The 10,782-nt window shown below is 39.2% G+C and overlaps 1 protein-coding gene across 1 annotated transcript in view; it reads right to left on the reverse strand.

Moving 5' to 3' along the window:
• Positions 1–7,981, reverse strand: part of LOC105701576 (zinc finger and BTB domain-containing protein 20) — a 49,843-nt gene extending 41,862 nt beyond the window's left edge. The window contains exons 1-2 of the mRNA XM_023435007.1: positions 7,964–7,981; positions 387–624 (exon numbers count right to left, since the gene is read on the reverse strand). Coding sequence (XP_023290775.1) covers positions 387–624; positions 7,964–7,981 — 256 coding nt within the window. The remainder of the gene's footprint in view (positions 1–386; positions 625–7,963) is intronic.
• Positions 7,982–10,782: the final 2,801 nt, after the last annotated feature.

Here is a 10,782-nt window from a genome sequence, read left to right on the forward strand (position 1 = left end):
AGGAGACTGGATAATCGAAGCAGTTCGTATTTCCCCGGCCAATATATCCAAAATGCATCAATTAAAAAAGTGTTACTATTCATGAGTTTTTCTCAGGAAATATTAACCCTTTTTGTCTCACAAAGGAGACTGGATATTCGAAGCAGTTCACTTTTCCTCGGCCAATATATCCAAAATGCATTAATGAAAAGAATGTCGATGTTAATAGTTTTTCTCAGGAAATATTAACTCTTTTCGTGTGGGAAAGAAGGAGACGGGATAATCGAAGCAGTTCGATTTTTCTCGGCCGCATCGGCACTCGAGAGCATTAGAGGCAAATCTCCCCCATCATTGGCCACATCATTCCTTTCATCCCGTTTCCCTTACCCCAGGATCAGAAGGCTCACCAGTTTCCTCAGCCTCGTCGACGTCCTCGTCGACGCCGGACCAATCGCTGATCCTCTGCTCGAATTCGAAGCGATCAGGGTCCTCGATCTCTCCGGTTTCCTGAGAGTCCTCGACCTCGAGCAGCTCCTCGAAGTCTCCTTTCAGCCAGAACGATTCGCCGCCAGCTTTACTCCCTTTGGACCCGGTTTCGATTATTCTTTCCCGGAGGTTTCCTCTCCCCTCCTCCCACTCGTTATCCTGCAAAATTAAAGGGAAATCCCCTATAAGTTTCCGGGAGAAAATGCGCCCCGAAACGAGAAAAAGGACCCCCCGCGACGCCCGAGAGCTCCTCGAGAGCTTCTTCATATTTTCGGCACAATGTCGGATTCCAACCCTCGAGATGACTTTTCTTCAACTTCCATCGAGGAAAACAATGATACGAGATGGACTTGGAGTTCCTCCACCTTTCTTTTTTATTTTAAACTTTTCCAAACTGACGTTTCCCTTCCCGAGGTTACGGAAAATTAGGAGGCTCATCTCGAACGTATGTATAAACATATTAAAATTGGAGGATATTGCTCCTCCGGGGTAATTTTACTAACTCGTGATCTTAACGGATTTATAAAGACGTAAAAATGGGAATACATTGTTTCTCTAGCGTACACTGTCAATCTTATGTACTGAAAGTGCATGAATACTTTGAATACTTTTAACAAAGGAAATTCGCTAATAACTGGGAACAGTGTTGGTGGAAAATAAATAATCGGTTTTGCTCTTACTCGTGACGCTTTAATCAATTTTCCTCAGGTTTATTGATTTTCATCGGAAAATCAGATGACTGGATGAGAAAATCTGGCTCAACTTTTTCTCACCCATGGGGTGTCTATTTTTTTTTTCCCCTATTAGAAGTCATAAAAATCGAAGCAAAATTCATACGTCTTTTAAGGGCGATATCATGTGCAAGAGCTTTGAAGTAACGAGTACCGGAAATAATTATTTCCCAAGTTTTGCTCTTACTCGTAACGCTTTAATCAATTTTCCTCAGGTTTATTGATTTTCATCGGAAAATCAGATGACTGGATGAGAAAATCTGGCTCAACTTTTTCTCACCCATGGGAGGGTGTCTATTCTTTTTTTTCCCCCCTATTAAAAGTAATAAAAATCGGAGCAAAATTCGTACGTCTTTTAAGGGGGATATTATGTGCAAGAGTTTTGAAGTAACGAGTGTCGGAAATAATTATTTCCCAAGCGGCTTTCTGGTATACTTATTTCGAATAGGTATTTCTCAGGTGATCGGACAATCTTTCCTCGGCGGGGTTTGCGTTTCATAATATTTCGAGCAGGCACTTCGGAGAGTCGCTTTAGAAGTGACTATTTCTCAAATAGATATTTCATAACTTCGCGGAGAAATACGGAGGTAATTCCCGAGTGCTCGAATGTTTTCCACATAAAACGGGCGTTTTAAACATTTCTTCGGGGAATTCATTCGAAACGGTTGACGTTCTTCTCTCCGTTTCCTACTCGAAATAATAGTTTGTCCAGTATTGTTAGAACGCCAGTCGATAGGACGGGCATTGAATAAATGATAGTAATAATAGATCCCGATGTTGGCTACCTACTCGTTCGATATCTATTCAGCTAAATCAGAGCAGGAGACATAAAATCCGATAGAAAGCAATATTTTCCTTTTCCTGAGAAATCCACCGACGCCGTTAACATCGTTCCTTAACGCACGTTCTATATATTTTCTACTTATTTTACAAATAAGAATATCAAATCGAGGTTTAAGGCGATGTGAAAGTCGCATCTGAGAGGTCAATCCTTCATGAAACATTTCTCCATGAACTGGGTGTCTTGAATCGTTTGAAACTTTATTACGCGAATGTAAAGGCTAGGTCTTAACACCCATGAAATTTCATTTTTTTGTAATATGTTTTTAAAATGTCTACACACAACTTTTTAAAAAATTGGAATTTTTCGGGACATTCTTTGTAGCCTCCAGATTCAAGTTGTAAAGTTTGAAACGATTCGGTATAACCAGTTAGGAGAAGTGTTTCATAAACAAGTCCTTGCCGCTTTCACATCACCTTAAGGTTCATACGAGAAAATTGCATCTGGGTTGAACAAATGGATATTATTTATTCTGTTTCATTTAAATACAGACTGGCTGAAATTTGATTTTTCTTCCCGGTAAACTGGTTCAATATCTTAATTTAAAATACACGATTGGACAACATTTTCGATTTAAAGAATTTGTTTAAAATAAATCCCCTCTGAAATTTCTACATTCACCATCGATTCCTATTATATTCAAAATAAGTTTGGCTGTATTATCACACGCGTATGAAAAAACCACTTTACATGAAAAATATACCTTTCAATCGAAATTAATTATTCACATTTCTTCGCATAGTATGGTTTAAATTCTTTTTCATTTAATAAATAAATATCCATGGAAAGGTTTTCGCGCGCAGAACTCGCCTTAAATCCGGGAAAAGCACGTGAAGAGGGCCGGGGGGCGGGGAGGGCGGAAATTCGAGTAATTTCCGATCACATTACACGACCCCTCGGATTTGCCGGCGATTCGATCGATTATTCCTGAAGGGTCATATGTTAGTCGAACGTAGATACGTCAAATGAAACCTGATAAAGAATACCCTGCGCGGGGCGAGTTTTTATCCTCTTTCATTTACTAACCCGATGCGATCGGTACATATCGAGAATTCCATGTACTTCGAGCTATATTCCTCCATTCTGCCGTACGCTGGCGAGTACTTTAACCAAATCGAATGTAATAAAAATGAATCCGTGCCGATGGGGCATAATTGCTCCGCACGAGTTCGGAATCCGTTCGAATTATTTCTGGCGATTTCCTTAATTCGGGTAAATTCGAATCCGATGATTATTCGAGCTCGAGGATATCATAAATATTAAGGGGAAATATAAAATATTTAACGTAAAGATGATCGGCCGAGGATTACAATGTGAATTATAAGTGATCGGTTGTTAATATGTAGGATGTGCGTGGATTAAAACATTTTTTTTTTGTCGTCATTACAATAGCAATGAAATAGTGTACAATTGAAAACTACAATAAGTACCGAAGACATGTACATTATGCAGTTATTGTGATTAATGTTGCACTCCTTTGAGCATTTCTATTATTAGTATTTTATTAACGTTTAACATTACATACATATATATATATTATGTACGTATATTTCTGTAATTATAGTTATAGACTGCACGAACATCATCGGTATTTATTAATATCTAATTTTTTTACTACTTGACCCTCCGTATCGTTTATCGAACTTATCGCCCGATAAGCACACGGAGCTGTAACTGCGCGTAAAAAAGCTTCGAAAATCAGAATTTAACATTACATACATATATATATATTATGTACGTATATTTCTGTAATTATAGTTATAGACTGCACGAACATCATCGGTATTTATTAATATCTAATTTTTTTACTACTTGACCCTCCGTATCGTTTATCGAACTTATCGCCCGATAAGCACACGGAGCTGTAACTGCGCGTAAAAAAGCTTCGAAAATGAGAAATTCCAAATAAGGCTGAAAAGCGACTCTCGGATGCAAAATCGACGATAAGAAGTTTGCTCGAGTGCCGCTTATAGTGGTTCTTGATTCCGTGGAATTATTGCAAAATTTGTAGATAAGAAATGCATATGACGAGGAAGATGGTTCAGTGAACGTAGGCTACATGTATGGATATCGTTATCTGGACGTTATCTCCCTTTTAAGTAACTACGTACTCACTATCAATTTTTAGTCGAGGTCTTTTCGAGCTCTTCGAGTGATTTTCGAGCGTTCTCGAAATATTTAGATATATTTTGAAATATTTAGAAATTTTTTTCGAGCGTTCTCGAAATATTTTGAAATATTTAGAAATATAATTCGTGGTCCACGAATCTGCCAAAAAGTTCGATGACGTCATGCCGTGGGGGTTAAAACGAAAAATGACTAATACCGAAGACATTTCAAATGCGCACTTGGCTTCCCCTATTAATGCGCATGCGCCGTTCAAGTACGAATCATTTTTTACCGAGTATGAGTCATTCGATAGGGTCCTTAGAAATTGGCTCGGAAAATGCGCAATAAATACGCAGCATGGAGTGCAATTCCCCCCCATCGTGAATCGATCGATAACATTTTAATACTGGGAAGAACGGCGAGGTGAAATTGAATTTATGATTTTTATTTTAACCCGTCCAGAGTTGTTAAATAGAAAGAAATCCACTGGAATTAAATGACCTGAGATTTATCATTTCTATCGTAACCGGTTATGCCCTAAAATGCATTGAATTGAGGCCTGTCATTTTTATTTTATTTTTTTTATTTATTATTTATTTAACCTGTACGAAGTTTCGAATGATAAAGTTATATCACTGAAATTCAGTGAATTAATATCTATGATTTTTATATCCCGAATGATGTTTTAAATAAGAAGGATGTTCCACAGTAAAATGCAGTGAAATGAAAAAATTGTTACACACTGGAATACAAAGAATGTTGTACATTGAAAGTATGAACAAGTATTGGAATTTACAGTTTATCGGAAATTATTTAAATTAGTAAAGCAGATCTTTGACAGTACTTTTTTTCGACAGGGCATGAGCACGGTATTTCGAAGAAATGCAGGGAATAAAAAAAATTGAATTTAAAATACGGGAAGAAAAATAATTGTTCGAAAAGTGATATTTCAGCCGAGTAAAAAAGAACCTTGTTTATAGAGTTTCGTAAATGAGTCACACGGTAGAATCATCAGAAATTGGGCGGACAAAGGCGTAATAAATTCGTCACACTCGCCGGACGCGACCCTCTGAATTTGAATCGATCGATGGAGTTTCAACGTGTGGGAGAATGAAAAAGTCATTCGGAATATATAATTTTCACATCAGTCGAAACAAACAAGGCCGGGACAAATCCGATATACCTAACCAGATATTATTTCCCAATTTGAAACTTCACTGAAATGTCTGAAAACGTGATAAATTCTGAATTAAAAAATATTGGAGTTATACAAATTACGGCCTTATAATGATTGTGGGCTATATAGCCCCACTTTCATGGGAAAAATATCTCAGAACTATATAATCGAATATCTATAAAGTTTACGTGGAATAAAAATAAAAAAGCAGAAGACTCGAGGTGACAAACGTGGAGGCGTAAGGGCGAAATCTCCGGTTGATGAGTGCGTAATCATTGAGGGGCCATATAATCACGCTTTCTTGGCAAAAATATTTCCGAACTATACAATCGAATATCTATAAACGTTACACGGAATAAAAATGAAAAAGCAGAAGACTCGAGGTGACAAACTTGGACGCGTAAGAACGAAATCTCCGGTTAATGAGTGTGTAATCATTCATGAGTACGTAATCATTGAGGGACCGTATAATCACGCTTTCTTGGCAAAAATATTTCCGAACCATAAGATCGAATATCTATAAACGTTACACGAAATAAAAATGAAAAAGCAGAAGACTCGAGGTGACAAACGTGGACGCGTAAGGACGTAATCTCCGGTTGATGAGTGCGTAATCATTGAGGGGTCATAAAATATTTCCGAACTATATAATCGAATATCTATAAACGTTACGTGGAATAAAAATGAAAAAGCAGAAGACTCGAGGTGACAAACGTGGACGCGTAAGGACGTAATCTCCGATTGATGAGTGCGTAATCATTGAGGGGTCATACAATCACGCTTTCTTAGCAAAAATATTTCCGAACTATACAATCGAACATCTATAAACGTTACACGGAATAAAAATGAAAAAGCGGAAAACTCGAGGTGACAAACGTGGACGCGTAGAGGACGTAATCTCCGGTTGATGAGTGCGTAATCATTGAGGGGTCATACAATCACGCTTTCTTGGCAAAAATATTTCAGAACTATACAATCGAACATCTATAAACGTTACACGGAATAAAAATGAAAAAGCGGAAAACTCGAGGTGACAAACGTGGACGCGTAGAGGACGTAATCTCCGGTTGATGAGTGCGTAATCTCCGAGGGGCCGTACAGTCACGCTTTCTTGGCAATTCAGGTCCTCTTCAGACGAGTGGACATTAAGGTCAGAAATTCGAGTAATTTCGAGATCGCCCATGATTCGGCTCCTCCGATTGGCCGGCAATTCGATCGATGACTCATGGCCTTTCTTCGGCCGCGACGACACAATGAAATCAATTGAACTCGAAGGACGGCTCGGCCGTGTGCGTGTCGATAATTTCGAAATGTTAGTGCGGCATAAAAAGACCCCAGCTGCGTCGGAAAAGTAGGGACAATATAAGAGAGACCGACCGCTCGCCTTTTTTTTTTCTCTCCTTCTCTTTTTTAAACTCCGTCACGAGCCACCAAGGACTCATGTCGGATTATATTTTCGCCGGGGAGACTTAGAAACGAGTCACACAATGGTCAGTTTCCATTTGATGTCGCCCCCCGCCGATGAAAAAGAAAAAGAGCAAGATAAAGAACGACTCAGGACGTGCACGGATACGCTATCCAAGTGTTGGAATTGTACGAGACTCGACTCTCATTTTTTTTTTTTTTTCAGTTCAAAGATAAAGTACACGTTGAACGATAGTAATTATTCGTTGGCATCGAAGAGAATTTTAAGTAATCGAAAATTCTTAGATGGCGTACATATCGCGATAAAATACGGAATTATTGTATCATTGTTGCATTTAGATATTTAAGGGTGAATTTGTCTATAGCTTAATGTTACAACCAGGGCTGGATCGAAAATGAAATTAGAAATTCTGACAATGCTATTTCATAAAATCCTTTAAGTTAGAAACTTCTGAAATACTATTTGAATGACTACTTCAAAGAGTAGGTATTTAAAATACTATTTTTATTACCCCTTCAAATGATGCATTTCTTAAATGTCATTTGCATTACTACTTTAAAGTATAAGTCTTGATAATATTATTTCATTTGAATGAAACTATTTTCAATATAAAATTCACATACTTTCTTCCCGAAATTAATCAAATGTATGATTGCGTTGGTATTCCCGTTGGTAAATGTAATTCCGCAAATGTAGCCGGGTCTCGACAAGTGAAGGATGCATCAGCGTGCTCCTCGTCTTCTCTCACGGTGCATCTACGACCTATTAACGGCACTGTCGTTGCATCCGGTTAACTTTACCAGCAACGAGAGTTATTCCTACGGAGAGTTCAGGATCTACGCGCACATCCATAATTGCATTTTACCTATAGGTGCATTGCCTTGCACACCATCGACGGAATTTAGGTCTCTCCGAGTGAGTACCACACTCACGCGGTATATCCTAGATTCATAGTACTTTCTATTGTATTTACGGATTGGATTAGACTACTTTTCCTACAGCCGTGGTGAAAATCCTCCGGAGTGACTCGCGAAAACCGCCGCCATCTTTGTTGCGCCTTTTTTATCGTCAAACATTACGAATTTCTATAAATTCCAAATTCTGTGTCAAATCGAAATATTATAATCTTATTATCTTGTTCTTCGAAGCTTTATTCAGACATGGTGTACTAATCTGACAAAGTATTTGCAAGAAATGTACGAAATGTGTTATACCTTGATGACCGCCGCCATCTTTGTTGCGGCTGTTTTATTCTTATACATTACGATTCGCACGAATTTCTATAAATTCCAAATTCTGGGTCAAATCGAAATATTATAATCTTATTATCTTGTTCTTGGAAGCTTTATTCAGACATGGTGTACTAATCTGACAAGGTATTTGCAAGAAATGTACCAAATGTGTTATACCTTGATGACGTGTTAAAATCTTGTGAAATTGCGCGGCGAAGGTAATATTAACTTATGTGCTAAATTCATAAGTTTCTTTAGAAATCTCTAATAAACGGGTACTGATTCACTTTTAGGACGTCAAATGTATAATTCTGCTGCAATCTTGGTGTACTAAAAGTGCCGGAATATTATGAACATTTCTAGCAGGGTAGCCATGTACATGATTTCATATTTTATCATCGGCCAGAAGAGATCGGGGACAATTACAATTCGGTACAATTGTATCATTGGTTATACGCATTACTAATATCGGATATATATGTAAAAAGTTGGTAACACTCTTTACCCGCGTCTGAAAATTATTCCACATAATACTCAAAGAAAGTAACTGCAGATAAGTGATTAAATTTCATTCCTGAAGTTATGCTACAGCGCGATATTTTGCTGGGATATTTCTGGGGCAAAGTATATAAAGAAATGCTCTAATTAAAACGATTACAATTGTCCCCGATCCCCTCCCACGTGTTCGAGAGTGAAGTTTAGACAAGTATGGCATTTCTTGTGGATTAATTTTCACATTGTTTCGATTTAATTTACTGTTCACTCAGGTGGACATCTAATGGCGTCGCGTTGGACAATAAGATACTCTGAAATGTCGAATGAGGTGGAAAACTCGACATGGGGAAAAAATGAAGGAGTCGGCGAGGGGAAATTGAAATATTTCCTGCAATTATGCGTTTCCGGAATAAACGACCCCCTCCCCTCGGGAAACACCCCTCGCCCCGCCGCTTCCGCCACGGCAGAACGAGTCCAAGATGGCCGCAATTCCGTGAGCTTACGTACAAGCAAAATGGCCTCGAACTCGCCTTACTAAACCGCTTATTTCTTCCACGTTATTCGAGCGCTAGAGCTCGCACATCTATCGCACGTTTTATCGGACAATGACGAAAGGAAAACGGGGAATTACAATCTTACGGCCCCTCGTAACGAAGCAATTCCTAAGCCCCGCGAAAATAACGCGCGCATAAATTTCGAGGAAGAAACTGCGCAGCAATGGCGGCGGGATGAATCGCCAAAGGGGGAAAAAGAAGGAAAACAACAAAAAATTAACGTCGAAGACAATGGATTACTTATAGCGACTCACATCCCTGATTTAAAAAACATTTTCGTCTTCCATAATTTCGACCGCTATCTTTCCAGCACTAAATATTTATCAGAATTATGAATTCAGTGATGTGACGTAACGGCGTTATGGCCTTCGTTTTATATGAAAATGAACGATCGTCGTTTATTAAATTGCAACGCATTAAAGATTCCTACCTCGAATTCTTAAAATAACCGACGCAGAGATACTGAATGGGAGATTTATGACGTTTTTACAGGCTCATATAGATTAATGTAATTATTAAAAAAATGCTCGTGTAAGTAGTGATCTATTTTGGAAAAAGGGAATGAAGGTGAAGTGCAAGAATACCATCGGAATCATATAGATTAATATAATTATTAAAAAATGCGCATGTAAGTAAAGCGTTCTATCTGGGGAAAAGGGAATGAAGAGGAGGTAAAAGAAACGGATTAAGGGATTATATCGCGTTTATAAATAGATATAAGGACCCAAGAGTCAAAAATATTCCAGTGACCACAAAGAGAAGCGCAACCCCGGAAGTGTCACCTCCTTTGACGTTTGCCGTCCCTCGCGAGTCACCCCTTTGACGTTTACCGCCTCACCCCCGCGGTCCTCCCTTCCACAGACTCGTCCCTAGCCCACAAGGTGTCCCCGATTTTAGCGGCGCTCCAAATATTAATATTAATTCCGGCCCACGGACGACGTGAATTAACATTATCCCCCTCGACCTAAAATAAAGCACTTTTTTCCTCCGAGGAAAAAAAGAATTAATCTCCCATTTCTCGCTGTTAAGAATTTCTATTTATTCTCTGGAGCGTTTGTTACACGCAGTAGATTCATTCGATTTAATTATATCGTTCACTCGTGACGTTTTCTACTCGGGATTTGAATTTTATTCCCACGATATAAAGGTTTCGCAGAAACGCAATTGAGTAAACGAGACGATGATTTCGGGAAATCAGAATCATCTTCGTTGAATCGTAATTGAACAATCGCGCTCACGGAGCGGATAACGCAAAAATACCCTCACCGAGTGCTCTCATTACCATTTTCCCCCGGATGCATTTTTCGGACTTACCGGCAGGAATTACGTTTCAAAAGGTCGAAATCTCCGCGAAATAAAAAAGGGGAAAAGAGAGAGGGGGGGGGAAGGGGCAGCGTAACAAGAGAAAAAAAAACACGTATTTTTCACCTGCAAAGTGGGGAGGCAAAGGAGAGAAAAAGGGGGAAAGGAAAAACGAGCAAGTCGCGGAAAATTGTGAGCGAGAGGGCATAAAACAAAGGGAGAATCGGAGGAGAGAGGGCCGGGCGGGGAAAGCTGAAAAACCGATTTTAAAAAAGAAACGAGGCGAAAATGGAGCGAAAGGGGGGAGACGGAGGTGGGCGAAAAAGGGAAAACAGACGAAGAGAGGCCCGAAAAGAAGTTTTGCCCCCCCCCCCCCAATGTGGGGGGATTTCGAGCTCGTTTTCCAAGAGCGTGCGTATCCGTGCACTTTACACGCGTTTGCGTGAAAAT

The sequence above is a fragment of the Orussus abietinus genome, unplaced genomic scaffold (assembly GCF_000612105.2).
Source record: "Orussus abietinus isolate OABI.00-Male unplaced genomic scaffold, Oabi_2.0 scaffold132, whole genome shotgun sequence".
NCBI classification, from domain to species: domain Eukaryota; kingdom Metazoa; phylum Arthropoda; class Insecta; order Hymenoptera; family Orussidae; genus Orussus; species Orussus abietinus.